The following is an 18,193-nucleotide window of genomic DNA, read 5'->3' on the forward strand; positions in this document are numbered from 1 at the left end:
ACAGGCTGGTTTTCATCAACATAGACGTCTTGTAAAAACAGAAGGAGAAAAGGACCGTACGGAGTGAAACGCAAGGATCCTGAGACAAGAACGACTTCAAGACTGAAGAATAAAGTTGTTAACAGCGTTCAGCACACACGAGTTTCAGAGGTTCCACAAGGCTCCACAATCTCCTGTAGAAATAATACAAACTAGAAAAGGCACATTTGTTAAAGCAGTATGAAAAAGGAAGAAGTGGAATCATTGTTAGTTTAGTTTATGTACAATTTTAGCCAGTTCTATGAAAAAGTTAAGAAATGAAAGGACAAAAGGCGAAGAGAGGAATCACTGTTAAAATGGTTAATGGAATGGGTGAAATTGTAAAAATGTAGGCGATGAGAGAAAGAAAGAATGAAGCAGAATAGTGGAATAATTGTTAAATTAATTTCCAGACATTTGTTAAAAAATTAGAATATTTGGGCTTTTATATGCATATTAGCGTTTTAATGCTATCATCAAATGTTAAACACCATGTTTATTAGCAAAAATTAGCATGTTAGCATTGAAATGCCATAACGTCAATCTGTATTATGGAAATGTCATATGTATTATTATTATGTATAGTATGCATGTTATACTAGTAACGTCAACAATGTTGACAGGACGGGGCCACGACGAGTCGTGTGAAATTTGGTGACATTTTGGAACATGTTATTTAGATTAGATGGAACACTAAAAATGTGACCATTGAAAATGGGTGTGGCAGGAGGGCGGAGTCGTGGATCTCTTAAAAAAAAGCACAAGCACATTTCTGCGTTATGGCTGGATAGTTCAGATAATGTGCGATGAAAACTGTAGTTTTGAATTTCATACATTTCCATAAATGAATAATAGAAAAGAAATAAAAATAAAGAATAGAAATAAAAACAAAAACAGAAAGAAAAAGAAAACCAAAGTCAAAATAATTAGCATGTTAAATATTTAAATTGAAGTTTAAACAAAGGATAAAAACTCTGAAACACCCAGTGTTCTCTTCAGATAAATCATGTCCTTCTTTCTCAAACATATACAGAGAGAGAGAGAGAAATGCAAACAGGCTCAAACAGTGGCCATGGGTTCACCGGGTCTCCTCAAATCAGCAGCAATAACAGGGGCCCAAGCACCAGCTCTGATGTTGCAGAGGCCCCGTCACATGACTGAATAAATGTTTCAAATTGTAGGTAAACAGTTGGAAATATATACACACACACACACACACACACAAATATTAAAACATAAAAATGCACACTATGGCTTTTATTAAGTGCGGACTTCCATTTCATACATCAGAAATGTGTAAAGGGGCAAAGACTAATGAGAACTTTTTTTTTTTACTTTATAAGATTGTTTGTACATTTATATGGTACATAAAAGGCCTCTCACAAAAAAGGAACTGATAAAACATATGAAAATAGTACTTCTTTGATATGACTGTAATAATTATTATTATTAAAAACAAATATATAGCATATAGGTTTGTTCAGAACAAACTGTTGTTCCTTTATTAATGAACACAGATACCAAGAACCGTCAGCATCACCCCCCTCCCCATTCAGCAACATAAGGCACTGAGCCGTTTCCCAATTAAAGTTGTTGGCTGCGCAGCGTTCAGTTGCAATAATTCAGATTTTTTATATAAAATTATTTAGCACTTCCACACATGCAGTATATTATATCGATCTGCAAATGACAAAACATACACCATGGTTATTAAAATACAATGCTGGCATCAGCATTGTTGTACAAAAACAACTTGGAAATTCTCAAAATGGACGAACGGCATGGCTATGCAATTTTTAAAAATAATCACGGACCACCGTGGCTGAGGGAAGGGAGAGGGGCTTGTGTGCTGCAGTACAATCTGGTTTTCTAAGGGGGATGGGTGCTAAGAAGGCCACAACCCCTCGATTCTATCTGTGGTTTGGTCTAAAGTGCTGTGATTTTCACTTGCTCTCAGGCTTCGGTTTAAACATTCATTCGGAATGAAAATGACGAGCGAGAAATGGCTAGTGCCATTGGGGCCATTTTAACTGTTGGAAAGTGTCTTCAGGCCATTTACGGTCCTGGTGGAGTTTTGCTCGTTGGGGGGACTCTGCTGGTCTCTCTATGAAGTGCTGTAGTGTGGACCCTCAAGAGCGGTTTCACGGTCACCTTGTAATGCAGCGTTTCTGCAGATCCAGGCCGGTTTTATTCACTTCTCAAATAAATGACCTGTGCTTTTTACGCTCGACCCAGCTCCGCACTAATGAAGGCAGAAGCTCCACCCTGAACGATCTACATCACCTACATGTGTGAACAACGAGGGAGCGTCACCCTATATTCACCCGTGTTTGCGTGCGTGTGTGCAGAGAGGTAGGCTGCTCACTCATGAGTGTGTGGGGTCATTTGGCAGTGATGGAAGTCGTCAGAAAGGGTTAGGGCTACATAAGCCCTCAAGGGTTAAAACTCATATAGCACTCTCTTTGTGCACGTGTATGTGAGAGACAGAGAGTGTGTGTGTGTGTGTGTGTGTGTGCGCGTGTGTGTGTAACAAAGTGTTAAAAACATACACTGCACCAGTGTACCTTAGGCTCAAGCTGCCTTCGTTTGGTGGAATGTGTTTGTGTGTGGATTGTGTGCACAGTCAAACAATAAGTGGACAATAAGTGTGTGGTGCATACTAAGCTCTGGTTGTGTGTTCACTCTGACTTACTCTTCTGTGATTGGTCAAGCAGAATTAGCTCCCTGATTAATACTGGTGGGCCTGCTGAGGGCCCGTGGTGCGTGTGTGTGTGTGCGTGTGTGTGTGTGTGTGTTGCATTCAAACATGACTTATGAGGAACAAACTCCTCTGGACGAGTTTTCAGTTCAGATGGAAGAGACAAACGCTGTGTAAAACAGGACCTTTTTCACTTCCCTTTTTCTTCATCTCAATTCTTTTCCTTCCCATGATCCATTTCTCTCTCCCTCCTCCACGGCACTGGACAGGAAGTCAGACGGAAGGAGGCTCTCTTTCTCCCTCCATTTCTCACTATTTGGAGAGCTTGCTGATGACACGGATGAGGGCACCATTCTCGTCTTTAAGTCTCTGGTTGTCTGCTCTCAGATCCCCCAACACCTACACACACACACACACAGTGCTGGTGAGGTTTACGGCAAAGTTGTTTTTCTCATCAGCATTCTCACTCGTCTCCTGTGGCCAGTCATTCTCCAGCACCCGCCCAGCAGAGCACACATTGACGTCACCACTCACCTTCAGCTCCTCCTCCAGCTCAGCCACTCGCCGCTCCAACATCTTCTTCTCCTGCGACAGAATATTAAACATTTTGAATTTGTTGAACATTTTAGGTAGTATTGACCTGTAACTGACGTAACTATAATTCTATCACAGTCAATACCTTATTATTACTGTACAATAATAATTACAGTAACCAGTGCTATATTATTACCGGTGGGGAAATCGTAATCCCTCACACGGCTCATTACAGTGGCGAGTAAAAAAATGACTGAAGTGTACTGAGCTTGTAGGCCTGGATACGGACGGGACTGGACAGGACATAAATTCATCCACAATTACAGTGGACAGACACAATAATCAGCCCACGATATTAGTAAGTCATTTCAACAGACGTCCCACTCACCTTCTTCTCCAGCTCCAACAGAGCTGAACAGTCACTGAACCTCTCCTGCCTCTGTGAAACAACATTTAAAAAAATGAAAAATGCTCACACGTGACTGTGCATGAAAATAAGCGTGTGTGTGTGTAACCTGTGTGGCTTTGTCCAGATCCATTCTGGTCTGAGTGATGCTCCTCTGCGTGTCCTGTAGCTGAGACTGCAGCTGCACATTCACTCTGGACAATTCCTCAAACAACTGAGACACACAGGGACACAAAGAGGGTGAAGAGAGAGAAACATTCTGATACCAGCTCTCTCTCTCTCTCTCTCACACACACACACACACACACCTTCTTATAGTCCTTTGTGTCACCGCGTCCTCCAACTATGCCGTCTGTGATAGACAGGTCAGATCTATAAGAGAAACACAAGCACACATTCGTTTTTCCTAAAGAAAATCTTTTCCTTATAGTGACCTATAAACCAGGGGTGCATTGGATCATACACACTCTATTATGTTTATTAACGGACTAAAAAAATGTATCAGTAGGTTACTTCTGCCCACAGACTGTTGGAGGATCCTTACCTGCTGCCTGTGTGTCTATTCGTCTGTAGGGAGAGAGAACAGACAGCGTCAATATTCCACGTCTATCTTACACCCAACACGGAGCAGAGCACCCTCTCATCTGACCTGCGTGTCCTGCCCGCTGCCCTCCTCCTCCCCGCTGGGGTCATTATCGTCGCTCTGAAACATAAAGGTCAAAGGCTCCTCAGTCAGAGGAGGGCTGCAGAAATGGCTCCACACACATTACCATACTGAACATACATGTACAGATTACACCTCAGTATATATTACATGTAAATATTCTGTACATGCTGCACTGTAAAAGGGGCATACAGTATAAATAATATATTCTAGTTATACTCTATAATAGTATACTCTGGACAGTAAGTAAGAGTAGATATGAAAGTGAGGTGATTGTCATTGTGAAACACTGCAGCACAGCACACGGTGCGCACGGTGAAATGTGTCCTCTGTATTTAACCACCACCCTTGGTGAGCAGTGGGCAGCCATGACAGGTGCCCGGGGTGCAGTGTGTGGGGACGGTTAGCCACCACTGCCCCAGACAATGGTTAATAACATGTATAATGGGGACTAATCGTTTCTCTGACTGAGGTGCTACTGTACCTTAAATAAATAGGATAATAACACAGCAACCGGTGACAACAATGACATGATCACTGTACAAAAGGGGTGATGATGCATGTCTCTCCTCACCTCCCCTGTTCTCCATCTCCTGTGTCTCGCTCTTCTCCTGTCTCTGGTCCCTCTGTCCTCACCATCTGTCACACTGCATTCCGCATCTCAACACACGCAACACAAGAATTCAATTCTAATCGGATAATTGCGAAACGTGTTTGGCTGCGAAAAGATCTAGTTGTGCAGCCACTAGTCACCTCTCCTGTCTGTTCGTGGCGTTCCTGCAGGCAGGGTGAGACCAAGAAGGTCCGACTTCTGAAGGTTCGCAATACGAGAGCGCCAGCTCACCTCCTACACACAGGCACGGGCAAACACTGAGCCACGCGGCAAACCACGCAGCATAAACCCTCCTTTACCGGCACCAAACCCTCAAAGCTCAGAGCATTAACTCACCCCTTCCTCTCCTCTCTTCTGCTTCCGCTCCTTCTCCTCCTCTTCTTTAGTCTTCTCCTTCCCTCTGTCCGACTTGATCGTCTTCTCTGCTTCCTGTAGGTCCGTCAGAGTAACTCCCTGAGAAAAAAACACACACGTGTACGGGGATGAGGCGTGGGGAATGGGAGTTTAACGACAGCCAGGATCTATGCTTGTGACCGAACCCTCTAGATCCCGGCGCCAACTTCCTGTATCACAGCTGCCATTTCATCATTAGTGTCGTGTGTGCCTGAAAGGCTCCATCACTGATGCTGGACAACGGCAGCACCCAAAAAAGCCATGCATCGCAGGACACACACAATCCTCAGATCAATGCTTCTATCCACTTTCTGCCGTGACAAGTGCAGTTTCCCACTTGTGGGACTCATAAAGGTTCATCCTATCATATCCTATCCTTTTATGGATAGAAGAAGGCAGAAGATGTGTTTTTAAACAGTCCAGTTATGATCGGTCAATTGAACGCTACTGATCAATTTCATTCAGGGCTTTCCAGACCTGTTCCTTGTGCCCACAGTGTGATTTGGATCAGGCTGGAAGCAGAGAAGGTTGGCAGGAAGTCCATTGGTGGCAGAGTGACGTGCGTGTGAACCCGTACCTGTGTGGAGCGCCGGGACTGTCGAGCGTGTCGTGAGCGAGCTTTCCTCTGGGCTTCTGCCTCTTCATCACGCACCGGAGTCAAATACGACCTGCGTGGAGACACGCGCACACACGCCGGCATCAGAGTGGGTACAGTGTGCGGTGTATGCGGTCACGCGTGGTGCATGCGGACACCCACTTGCGCCTTTGCTTGGTTTCCTGCTCGCTTGTTGTCGTGGTCGCCTCCTTCTTCTCCACCTGTTCCTGAGTTTGTCTGTGTGAGACACAGAGCTCGTTACACCACACCCAGCATCAACAGCACCATGGAGGAACCATCACTGGACACACACACCTCTGTCCTACAACGTTGCTGAGGCGGCTGAGTCCACTTCCTGTGCCGACAGAGGTCACTGTGGGGTCATCAAGTCTCTGCCCACAAGAGGAGCTTGAAAGGAAGTAGCATTTAGTGATGAGTGGAGTACGCAGATCATCATCATCATCATCATCATGCATGAAAAGGAGCATCACAGTGGTAGCCAAGATCTGATGTCTGCTTTATGAATAAATCTATAAGATCTGACTGGAGGGCTGACATGGGATGCGGCCTGACGTCTGACCTGCGAGGTAAGGTGGTGTTGGCACTTGGCACCTCGCCGCCAGACTGGCTGTTTAACCAGCGAGTGTATGAGGAGCTACGGCTCAGCCAGCTGAGAGAGACAGACAGTCCAACAGTGTGGAGGCAGACAGACAAAACCAAGGGTGTGAGGCAAAAAAAAAAAAAAAAAAAAAGAGGTGGAGGAGGGTGAGAAGTGGAGGCGGAGTTACAGTAGGAGAGAAATGATGGGGGTGCAAAAAGACAACAATTAAAATATTTATATAGCGGTGCACAAAAATCCTGATAAGGCTGGTCTCACACTCACACACATACCTGTGGGAGTTGTCCTGGTTTGTGTCCGTGGTCCTGAAAAGGCGCCTGGTTGGGGTGGGCGGGACGCGTGCCAGCCGGGTCTCCTAAGGGCCACATGTGTTAGCACTGCTGCACATGAGCAAGTTCAGATGTTTCTGACAGTCACTAGTTAAAAGGGAACGATGTGTGTGTGTGTGTATGAGAGAGAGAGAGAGAGAGAGAGAGAGAGAGAGAGACATGAGGGGCGGTACCTTATTGTCAGCCTCAGAGCTGAGTCCGGGGCTAGACGCCGAGCGGCTCATGCCCGTGCTGGTCTGCTGGCCCCTGAGGGCAACGGAGGTGTTATCTGGAGGGTCCGAACCCAGAGCCTTACGTAGGGACATCCGCCATGAGCTGGGACCCTCAGGGGCCAATGGCTTTACAGTCAAAACACATAATTAGCAACAATTATAATAATACATTATTACGTATTTCTACCCCACTTCTATAGCGGCATGAGCCCACCAATCACTGATCACCAGTTTTTGTCCAACTCTAGAGACACCCAGACAGACACCTGGTACCTTTTTCGGCTGGTTTGCTGCAGTGCTAGGTGCCGTGGTTGTCGCTATGGGAACGGAGCTGTTGCGCTTGTTATTCAGGTTGTTGATCATTTCACGTGTTTTTGCTTTTTCTGTGGCACCACCAAAGAAGATAAGAAACGATCATTAAAACACACAGCCAGACACAATACAGAAAACCATCTTCGTTACTGTACTCAACTATATTCATATTTCGTTTTTATTTAGTTTCTTTTTTAATTCACTTTATTTTAACATTTTCTTCAGAAGACCACAGGAGGCCAGCATCGATCACCTGATTCCATGTCACTTTCTGATTCGCTCTCCTCCTCAGAGCTGGAGCTGCTGGAGTTTTTGTGGGCCGGTTGTGGCCGTGACTCCTCCTCCTCCTCCTCTGCGGGCGTGGTCTGCAGTGCAGGAGGGGCGTGGCGCTCGCGCTCGTGGAGGCAGATCTTCTCTTTGCTGCTCATACGAGAGATGGACGTCCTGCAGGGGCGGGTCCGCACCACGCAGGGCCACATGTGGCATGCATACAAGCCAGTCAGTGAAAGCGAAAGAGCAAGTGTAGCCAATCGGTGAGCCGGTAAGGCAACTGAAGTGCCGTGGCGCCGGATTCCTGCATCTGGCACCGCTGAGTGATTTCCGCTCAGGTTACACGGTTTTATCAAAGAAATCAATCGGCCGAGGAACCGGTCGGAGCAACATACTGCTGCGGCAGAGGCAGGAATGGCAGCGCAAGCACCTGCATGTCTGCGCAGCACCGACAGTCACTCAGTTCCCACCAGAGGGGGGGACCGCGGGGAGACGCCGCCCCTCCCCTCGGCGTGAGAGCGCGTCTTTGTGCGTTCGTTTCATGTAAAGAGGCCGACATGAACGCACACAGACGGTCACGTGACCAAACACGCATACTGTGTTGTGTATGATTCTGTGTGTATGTGTGTACACGTGAGCCCGCAGACATGCGTGTGTATGTGGTGTGGCTGTGCACATGTGCATGTCATTGTGGATGCTGCTTGTGCGCGTGTCTTTACCTGCGAGGTCGTACAGGTGCCATGGTAAGAGGAGGGCTGGTCTCGATGACTTGGGGTTTCTGTTCTGATCGCATCTGAAGGTGATGGGAAGGTGCAAATATAGACACACAAAAAAATGAACAAGGCATTATGAAAAAATTACGTATGCTTAAGCACACATTTTAATTAAGCTTTACACACACAGATAGACCTTAGATAACACACACACACAAACAAAAGGCACACAACTGGAGCACACACCCACAATTTTTTCTTCTTTTAGGTCAGATTTCATACCATCGGGTACGCCTTAGGAATATTGGTTGTAATATTGGGGGAATGCGCCCTGGACGATGTATCTATGCAAATTAATGTTGTTCTTAATGTCTACTTCGCTTATGGCACAATTTAACAACATTTTTACAAACAGTAAAAGGGTATCATGCCAGCATCTTAAAATTAACGCATTTTGAGAAAAATGAGGGTGCACAGGCAATTTCCATTCTGACGTTGCTCAGAAACTCTTTGCAACTTCCATAACTGCAAATCCGCGCTTCAACCAGTCACCAGTTGACTTTGTGCGCCACATTGTGCGTTAAATCGTGCATCGATTGGCTGTAAAGGCACGTGAGACAACAAGCCAAGTTTGAAACCAGAGATCCGGTCGTGGTCCTGGTTGTGCTAATGAAATAACGTAGCCATTAAAACGTTATGGGATTTTCTGAATTATTGACTGTACATTGTACAGAGGGTAACTTTATGGTACAAATATGATAACTATCTTAAGTTGTGCCCACCCCAGTTATGTGTGTGGACATGTGACTGCATGGCTACTTCTGATTGGTGAAACGGTGTCACGTGATTATTGCTGCTACGTCTGAACGGTCAAACGTGTTAGATCTACTGGCGGATCTGTCTGTCAAAAATTAAGCATATAAATGGTTTTAAAAAATGTACGAGTGGGGTGTTGCCCAACGTAGTGAAGTAACAGTACAGTCACAAATGTACTCAAGTAAAAAGTATTGCGTTGCAAACCTACTCTTAGAAGTAAATATTTTTCAAAAAGCTACTCAAGCAGGGTGGTAGGGGGGTAGAAGCCTAGTGGGTAACCCTGAGTGTTTCCAGGGGGACTGCCCCTGTAACTACTGATTGTAAATCGCTCTGGATAAGGGCGTCTGATAAAGTCCGTATAAGCAAATACGAAGTAACGAAGTAAATGTAAATTGTTACTACCAACCTCCGGTGATTCGTGTGCACAATCAAGCTGTGAGTCAATATACCCTGCTTATATGGGGTATTATTATGTACCCTGCAATATATCCCGGCTTTCTGTCTTTTGATAAAATAATTTAATGAGGATTATCTCACACTCACAACATTCTGCTTCTTCTGCAGCTCCTCCAAAAGCTCCACCAGACTCTCATCAGCAACGTCCAGCGCCGTCTGGCCCTGAAACACATCAGCAAAAAATGAGGCCAATCGTGCCACGCGAGTGACGTCGTGAGAGGGTGCGTGTGCTCACCACATTGTTGACAGCGCTCATGTCACACATGTGTTCAGTGAGGAGGGTACACGCCTCCTCCTGGCCCCAGTGAGTGGCTGCGTGCAGCGGGGTCCAGCCATCAATGTCCCGGCAGTTAATGTCTACATTACACTGGAGGAGGACCCTACAGAAACACATTATTGCAGTGCTATTTAATGACTGTGTCATAAATTCACTCATGAGGGAATAACCGAAAAAAAAAAACATTTTGGAAGTCTTTTTTTTTTTTTTTTGCCTATTATATTCTCTACAGACAAAAGGAAACACCCTCATGACTAAACTGTGCACACCAGTCGTAAAAGAGACTCGATTTTATGAGAAATTAACAATAAGATAGTTTGAATTAATCTTTTAAAAAGAGCCAATTTATTTATTTAGCATAACAAAAACCATTTATGGGGAAAATATTTTCATTGGCAATATTCAAATAATAGTTTTAATTAATTAATTAATTAACTAATTAACTAATTAATTAATTAAAAAGACTCATAGTTGGACATTTTAAAGATGGGTCTGTGCTGTGAGTATGATTGTGGTCTCATAGTGATATGGCAGATTTCAGCAACTATAAAAAAGGAGGCGACCGATCACTCACTTAAGCACCTGGCTGTAGCCCTTGGCAGCGGCGACGTGCAGGGCGGTGGCGTGAGTGTTGGCGTGGGGGACCAGAGAGCCGGTGCCACCCAGCACCGCCGTGGCGTCCTGCAGCATCAGCCGCTCCTCCTCTCCCCTCGACCGCTCCACGTCCACGCCTGAGAAAGGTCAACAGGTCAAAGCGGAGTTGACGCTCCACTGCTACCACTAACATAAGGCTCTTTCAACTACAAAAATAATAATTTGCAATCATAATACTTGTGCAATAAATAAAATTTTGGGGGGAAAAAAAACTAGCAGGTATCAAACAGTTTACATTTTACTAAATTAATTATTTTCTAAAAAACATTTATGAGATTAACTAATGTTGGCATTGACTAGCAAGCTCAAGTCTTAAAGGTCCCCAATCATGAAATTTTCACTTTGTGAGATTATTTAACATTAATACAAGTTCCCCTGCCTGTCTAGAAATGGTGATAGGTGTAAAGAGTGCTTTGGTCATTCTGTTCAGAGAGCGGCAGCTCAGATGGTCGGATCTGGAATTTGTCCCCTTATGATGTCATAAGGGGAAAGGTTACCTCCCGTTTCTCATGCTTTTTCTACCCCTCCCCTAAAACATTATCTCCACCTACTGTCATGGCTTCCAAAACATGAGAAGCATTGCAGTCGCTCAGTGATTGGATGTAAAAATAAGCACAAATGGTTGGTGAAGGGTGTTGATGATGCTCTCCTCCTATAGGCTGCTCTACTCCCCGTCCAGCCTCCCTCCTCCTCATTAGCATTTAAAGCTACAGACGGTGAAACGGTGCGTCCTGGGAAATCTCATTGTGGGACTGGATCAAAGCGGCCGTAATTTTACACCCAGGCTGAGACTTCAAATACAGTATTAGGGGACACGGAGACTGATATAAAAGCAAAAAACGTTCATGTCAGGGGACCTTTAAAAGGAAGCTACAGCTACTCATTTTCAGTTTGTAATTTTTGTATTATTTCAAATGTAAATCACTCTCATTCTCTGAATATAAGGAGAGGGAGCATTAATACTTAATGAATAAGATCATTAAGAATGAAGTGCATTTTCCCCTTCACCCTGTTTCTTAATCTCGGCCTTCAGCAGTCTCTCCATGGCGTCTTCAGTGGCCACGTCCAGAGGAAGTTCCCCCTCACTGTTCACCACCCCCACACGGGCACCATGTTCTATCAAGTACCTGCAACAAAGACCTGGTGAGGACGGAGAACCGCACCCCCCGCTGGGCGGCCCGGCATTTCTGTATCGGTATACGTTCACACACTCACTTGGCGATCTGTATGAAGCCGCAGGAGGCGGCGGCGTGGAGGGGGGTCCAGCCCTCGTTGTCCCCCCTGTTCACATCGCTGCCGCTCTCCACCAGGAACTGCACCATCTCTGCGTTCTCGTCTATACAGGCCTGGGGACAGAAAAAACGCACAAGATGTTCCGTTGCACACGCGCAGCTGCCACCACTCACGACTCGGCACCGTACCGTAACGCGTTCCGTACGGCACGTCGGCAGTAAAGCTGCGCCAATCTGACCGTCAGCTCTTATCTCGCGTAACCGCAACGCCACGCCAGACTTCCGAGGAATTCAATCTTAATTGCGCGGCAAAAGCCAAAATGCAGATTCTTTCGTGCACTTTCATCATCGGCAGCCGCTCGTGCGAGTGACGTAATGTTCAACCTGCGAGCCAAAGACTGGAGGATTTCTGGACGTCGCAAGCACACTTCAGCCCTGGCCCAGCACCGACTGTGACACACACACACACACACACACACCGCCAGCACAGGAAATACTACCGCTCCCCGACAGAGGCTGTGTGTGTGTTCACTCGAGAAGGAAATGGCCTTTACAAGAGAGAATAGAAGCGTGTGGGAGTATTTTTGGGGTGTGAATGGGACATGTTACTGAGAGAGTGAGTGTGTGTGTGTGTGTGTGTGTGTGTGTGTGTTGTCCACTGCCTCTGGCTGCATGTGGCCTTTGACAGCAGCAGCTCATGCACTTTTGAGGAATGTTTTCCATTCCTTCATCAGAATTCCCCCTTTTCCAGCATTGGGTGGGGAGGGGAGGAGGCGAGGCTGAAAAACTGAGGACCAAAAGAAAGAGACAGAGACAGAAAGATGAACAGAGAAAGAGAGAGAGAGAGAGACAACAAGAACCTCTGAAAGTTTGGAGATTGAACACCAGACCTATATTTAATTCTTGTTGCTTGGCAACACAAAAACAGGAGATGGAGGGATGGATGGGAAGAGGAAAAAAAAAAAAAAAGAGAAAACTTATAGAAACACACACAACTTCCCCAAAATATAGTCGTCTAGAAATAAACGCAACACCACAGTAAAGCTGCTCATTAACTGTAGCTCTGCTGTCAGTCTGACACACGCAACGTCAGCGTATCATTAGGCCACACCCCCCCGCCCGCTCACCGACCTCCACATCCCAGCGTGGTCCAGGCCTCAAATATTTCTCCAGACTCCCAGGTAGGAGGGAAACCAAATTTCTGGCTCGGGGGACACGACTTCAACCAGCCAAGAGGCCGCACATCTGAACCCTGGAGCTGGATGTGTGTGAATATACGTATCAATGTGCTAGAAGCCTAGCGGGGTAACACACTCGCCTATGAACCAGAAGACCCAGGTTCAAACCCCACTTACTACCACTTAACCCTGAGTGTCTCCGGGGGGGACATGTCCCTGTAACTACTGAGTGTAAGTCGCTATGGATAAGGGCGTCTGGTAAATGCTGTAAATGTAAAATTAATAATCCCTCCAGTCTGTCACTGACAGAGTACAATAATAGATGATCCCCAAGCAAAAAGTCTACAGATGGAGAAGAATCTTGTATTTCTGCTCAGATTCGCTTCCTCTACACAAGTCACGTCACCGTTTCATGAAAAGAAGGTTATTCTGAAATAAACGCTTCTTGTAACTCATTTTGTTACGTTATCGAAATTGCTTTGTATTTGTGCACATACAAACACACCAGGGGCAGTGGTGGCCTAGCGGTTAAGGAAGCGGCCCCATAATCAGAAGGTTTCAGGACAACTGAGCAAAGCACCGTCCCCACACACTGGTCCCCGGGCGCCAGTCATGGCTGCCCACTGCTCACCAAGGGTGATGGTTAAATACAGAGGACACGTTTCATTGTGTCATCGTGTGCCGTGCAGCAGTGTCTCACAATGACAATCACTTCACTTTCACTTCAAACCACCAGTCCGTCATCGGCACACATGATATCCTGAGCATCTTCACTTCACTTAAAAACATGACAAATGGACGTCCCTCCACACGAACTCCAGACAAACGGTGGTAACGCTTCCCATGATGAATTGCTAAGGACTGAGAAAATACGTTTTCATTGAATGCTTTTATCAACCAGTAGTGACAGGGACAGTCCCGCTGGGGTCACTCAGGGTTACTACGTCCGCTGGGGCGTCATTTTAATAATCACATTGCACGTGAGATGGTATCATCTCCAAAGAGAAACCGAAATTTCAGCTCTAATGTCGGGCAAGGAATGGCGCTCCTTCCAGGACGTACAAACAGAGGCAACAACATTTATTTCTTATGTAGCCCAAAATCACATACAGTGCGTCTCAATGGGCTTAGACAGGACCTACAGTAGACACCCCCCACACTTGACCCTTCTGCACACAAGGAAAAACTCTAGGAGAGAGAATAAAGGAAGAAACGATGGGAAGGAGCGATACAGAGAGGGACAGTGAGCCTACAAATGGCGTCAGTGCCGGGTTGGTGATGGTCTGTCCAAAAGAGAGAAAAAAAAAAAAAAAAAAAAGAAGTAGTACAACGGAAGGGTTGGAGAAGTCCAGAGTGTAGTCCAGTGTCATGGTGTACATCACGTATCCATTATGATGTTCGGGGGTGGTAGTAGCCTAGCGGGTAACACACTCGCCTATGAACCAACGAACCAGAAGGCCCAGGTTCAAACCCCACTTACTACCATTGTGTCCCTGAGCAAGACACTTAACCATGAGTGTCTCCAGGGGGGGGACTGTCCCCTGTAATTACTGATTGTAAGTCGCTCTGGATAAGGGCGTCTGATAAATGCCGTAAATGTAAATGTTACTGGTCCATTTGAAGATCCCTGAAGCTGTAGTTGTTACGGTGGTGGAGGTGGTGGCTGTGGTGTCCCTCTGGTTCGTTTCATGCGATGTCCTCCTTTAGCAGTTGTCAGGAACCAGGTTTTATCTGCTGGTCTCTTCACTGGAGTCTACTAGTAAACTAGTAGCCCACCGGCCACCCGGTGAACACTGGCACTATTGTGGCAAGCGATGGCGGTCGCAGCAGAGCCCGGGGGGGGGGTTTGTTTGGCTGGGAGACGGGGACGTTTATCCAATTACTGGCCAGAAGTGCGTGGGAAACCCGCTCGGCTGCCGACGCCCCGACCCCAGACCAGTCAGCAGCCGCCGCCAATCATAAATCCCCGTCTCACAACGCAGCGCAACGCCGACAACTCTCATCGATCAATATTCCCGCCAAGCGGGACAATAACCAGCTCGCAAAATAAAAATAAGTTACGACATTATGATATAGATTTAGAATTTGCACCTTAGAATGTGTTTCCTGAATTCGGTCACACCCATATACAGTCGTGGCCAAAAGTTTTGAAAATGACACAAATGCTGTTTATATATACACACACACACACACATACAAACACACACTCCAGCATGTTATGAAGCGCGACCAGAAGCTTTGCCACGAACATGAACTCAAACCCCACTGCATTTCAGCCCTGCCACAGAAGGACCTGCTGAGGTCATTTCAGTGATCCTCTCGTTAACAGCGAGAGTGTTGAGGAGCACAAGGCTGGAGATCATCCTGCCATGCTGGTTGAGTTAGAATATCCGACATTACCCTTCAAAAAGGAGGGTGATGCTTGAAATCATGGTCACCATGGTCACCTGCAGGGTCATCGTTGCGTTTTTATCAGCTCATCAAACTTCTAGAAGAGGTTCAAGTGTTCAAGTTGTGAAGTCGGCTTCAGGGCGCCCAAGAAAGTCCAGCAGGCGCCAGGACCGTCTCCAAAAGATGACCGAGCTGCGGGATCGGGGTGCCACCAGTGCAGAGCTTGCTCAGGCACGGCGGCAGGCAGGTGTGAGGGCATCTGCACGCCCAGTGAGGCGAAGACTTCTGTATGGTGGCCTGGTCTCAAGAAGGGACGCAAAGAAGCCACTTCTCACCAAGAAAAACATCAACAGACTGATATTCTTCAAAATGTCCAGGGATTGGACTTCTGAGGACTGGGGACAAGTCATTTTCTCTGATGAAGCCCTGTTCCGATGGTTTGGGACATCTGGAAAAAATGATTGTCTGGAGGAGAAAAGGTGATTTTAAAGTTTTTTAAAGTGAAGTGATTGTCACACGTGATACACAGCACACGGTGCACACAGTGAAATTTGTCCTCTGCATTTAACCCATCACCCTGAGTGAGCAGTGGGCAGTCATGACAGGCGCCCGGGGAGCAGTGTGTGGGGACGGTGCTTTGCTCAGTGGCACCTCAGTGGCACCTTTGCGGCTCGGGATTCGAACCGGCAACCTTCTGATTACGGGGCCGCTTCCTTAACCGCTAGGCCACCACTGCCCCACAAATGAAGGCACCACTGGGAACCCAATCCAGATGCTACCATCATTCCTGTCTCGTGCCAACAGAAAAGCACCCTGAGACCATTCATCTCCGGGTCTGCTTCTCAACCAAGGGAGTGGACTCACTCTCAATTTTAACTAAGAACACAGCCATGAATAAAGAAGTGGTAGCAAAACATCCTCTGACGGGGACTTCTCCCAACCGTCCAAGTACAGTCTGGTGAAGAACGATGCCTTTTCCAGCATGATGGAGCAGCGTGCCGTGAGGCCAAAGTGAGAACTGGCGGCTCGGGGAACAAAACATTTGGTCCACGGACAGGAAACTCCCTGGAACGTAATCCAACTGAGAACTTGTGGTCAATCCTCAAGAGGCGGGTGGACAAACAAAATCCAACCAATTCTGACAAACTCCAAGCCTTGATTATGAAGGAACGGGTCGCCATCAGTCAGGGGGGGGCGGACCAACACTGCAAATATTGACTCTTTGCATAAAATTGACACGATTGTCAATAAAATCCTTTGAAACTCATAAAATGCTTGTAATTATACTTCAATACGCCACAGAAACAACTGCTTGGGGGAAGTGAGCTCGAGGGCCTGGGTGCGCCTGCTTGCCGGTGCTGGGCCGATGGGGGGGTGGGGGGTGCTCCTGAATAAAGCGCATCTCATTCATTCGTAATATTGTTGGTCCAAGCTCATTACGGCACAATTCATTTTTCCTGGGTGGTGCGAAATCGCAGAAAGAAAGAAAGAAAAATAATAATAATAATAATAATAATAATAATGAGTGAACTTAAACGCCTAATATTAAAGGTCTAAACGCCTAGTTTACGTCGTGGTGATCCTCGGGTTGGACTGCGCGTGTTGATACTGGGGCGCGACATTAACACTGCTGTCAAAGCCTTTCTTATTCAATGTGTTTTCATGACCATTTACGTTGGTAGATTCTCACTGAAGGCATCAAAACTATGAATGAACACATGCGGAGTTATGTACTTAACAAAAAGTGGAGACCTGACCTCCACAGTCACCGGAACTGAACCCAGTCGAGATGGTTTGGGGTGAGCTGGACCAACAAGTGCTAAACACCTCTGGGAACTCCTTCAAGACTGTTGGAGAAGCATTTCAGGTGACGACCTCTTGAAGCTCATCGAGAGAATGCCAAGAGTGTGCAAAGCAGTAATCAGAGCAAAGAAACTAGAATATAAAACATGTTTTCATTTATTTCACCTTTTTTTGTTAAGTTCATAACTCCACATGTGTTCTTTCATAGTTTTGATGCCTTCAGTGAGAATCTACCAACGTAAATGGTAATGAAAATAAAGAAAACACATTGAATGAGAAGGTGTGTCCAGACTTTTGGCCTGTACTGTATATTTTATGAGGGGGGGGTTCAGAGCATGCAAACTCCACAAACATAAGATCCGAGCCAGGATATGCTGTATAGATTTTTATACATTTTAATAGTATGGATTATTTGCTCAGACTTAATGACTCCTGGTGAAATGTGCAGGACCAGTCAGACCTGTCCATGAGAAGAGCTTCGTGTTGATGTTCCCGCAGAGGTCAAACAAAGTCGGAACGTTCCCCTGGTTCTCCGCGCACCTCCCAACTTCACCGCAAACCCGTCAAACAGAACCGACGCCCGCCCGCCGCGGAGGACTGTTTTATATGGAACCGGAGCGCGGTGATCGTTACGCGGCCGATACTCCCCGGTTACTCCGCAGGAAGGTACCTGGTGCAGCGCCGTCAGTCCGTCTATGTTGGCGTGGTTGACGTCGGCGCCCTGCCTCAGCAGAGCCGCCACCTCCTCCCGGTCCCCGGCCGAGCAGGCGGCCATGAACACGGCGCCCTGGGCGAAGCGGACCCTGGCGCGACGGGCCCCGGTCGCCGCCGCGGCGGCCTCCCGCGGCCCCGGGCCCGTCAGGTCCGTCTCGGAGCCCTGCCACCGCTGCAGCTGGTCCTGCCGCCGCTGCTTCGCAGCTTCGGACCGGGAGCGGTCAGTGGCCGCCATCTTCCTCGGTCTCAGCCCGACAGACTCGGCTGCTGATGCGGGGGGGAGACGCTTCAGAGGC

General features: G+C 46.9%; 1 protein-coding gene across 1 annotated transcript; it reads right to left on the reverse strand.

Annotated features, from left to right (window-relative positions):
- Positions 1–1,246: 1,246 nt before the first annotated feature.
- On the reverse strand, positions 1,247–18,180 carry LOC114767308 (protein phosphatase 1 regulatory subunit 12A). The gene is made up of 25 exons (XM_028958951.1): positions 17,854–18,180; positions 11,795–11,925; positions 11,588–11,706; positions 10,500–10,656; positions 9,884–10,028; positions 9,736–9,810; positions 8,383–8,456; positions 7,647–7,837; positions 7,355–7,464; positions 7,043–7,207; positions 6,813–6,895; positions 6,502–6,591; positions 6,237–6,329; positions 6,084–6,158; positions 5,904–5,994; positions 5,270–5,386; positions 5,074–5,167; positions 4,895–4,980; positions 4,306–4,359; positions 4,201–4,223; positions 3,965–4,028; positions 3,766–3,870; positions 3,639–3,689; positions 3,251–3,301; positions 1,247–3,115 (listed from the first exon to the last, which is right to left on the reverse strand). Exons 1-25 carry the CDS (start codon positions 18,130–18,132, stop codon positions 3,029–3,031), a joined length of 2,610 nt encoding a protein of 869 aa, XP_028814784.1. The 5' UTR covers positions 18,133–18,180; the 3' UTR covers positions 1,247–3,028.
- Between the last annotated feature and the right edge of the window lie 13 nt (positions 18,181–18,193).

The sequence above is a fragment of the Denticeps clupeoides genome, chromosome 17 (genome assembly GCF_900700375.1).
Source record: "Denticeps clupeoides chromosome 17, fDenClu1.1, whole genome shotgun sequence".
NCBI classification, from domain to species: Eukaryota; Metazoa; Chordata; class Actinopteri; order Clupeiformes; family Denticipitidae; genus Denticeps; species Denticeps clupeoides.

Excerpts from the sequence above, each read along its gene's own strand:
- LOC114767308 (XM_028958951.1), bottom strand. The coding sequence starts at position 18,132 with ATGGCGGCCACTGACCGCTCCCGGTCCGAAGCTGCGAAGCAGCGGCGG. Across the intron at positions 4,029-4,200 it reads AATAGACACACAGGCAGCAG|ATCTGACCTGTCTATCACAG; the intron begins GTAAGGATCCTC and ends TTTCTCTTATAG. Across the intron at positions 3,871-3,964 it reads ACACAAAGGACTATAAGAAG|TTGTTTGAGGAATTGTCCAG; the intron begins GTGTGTGTGTGT and ends TGTGTGTCTCAG.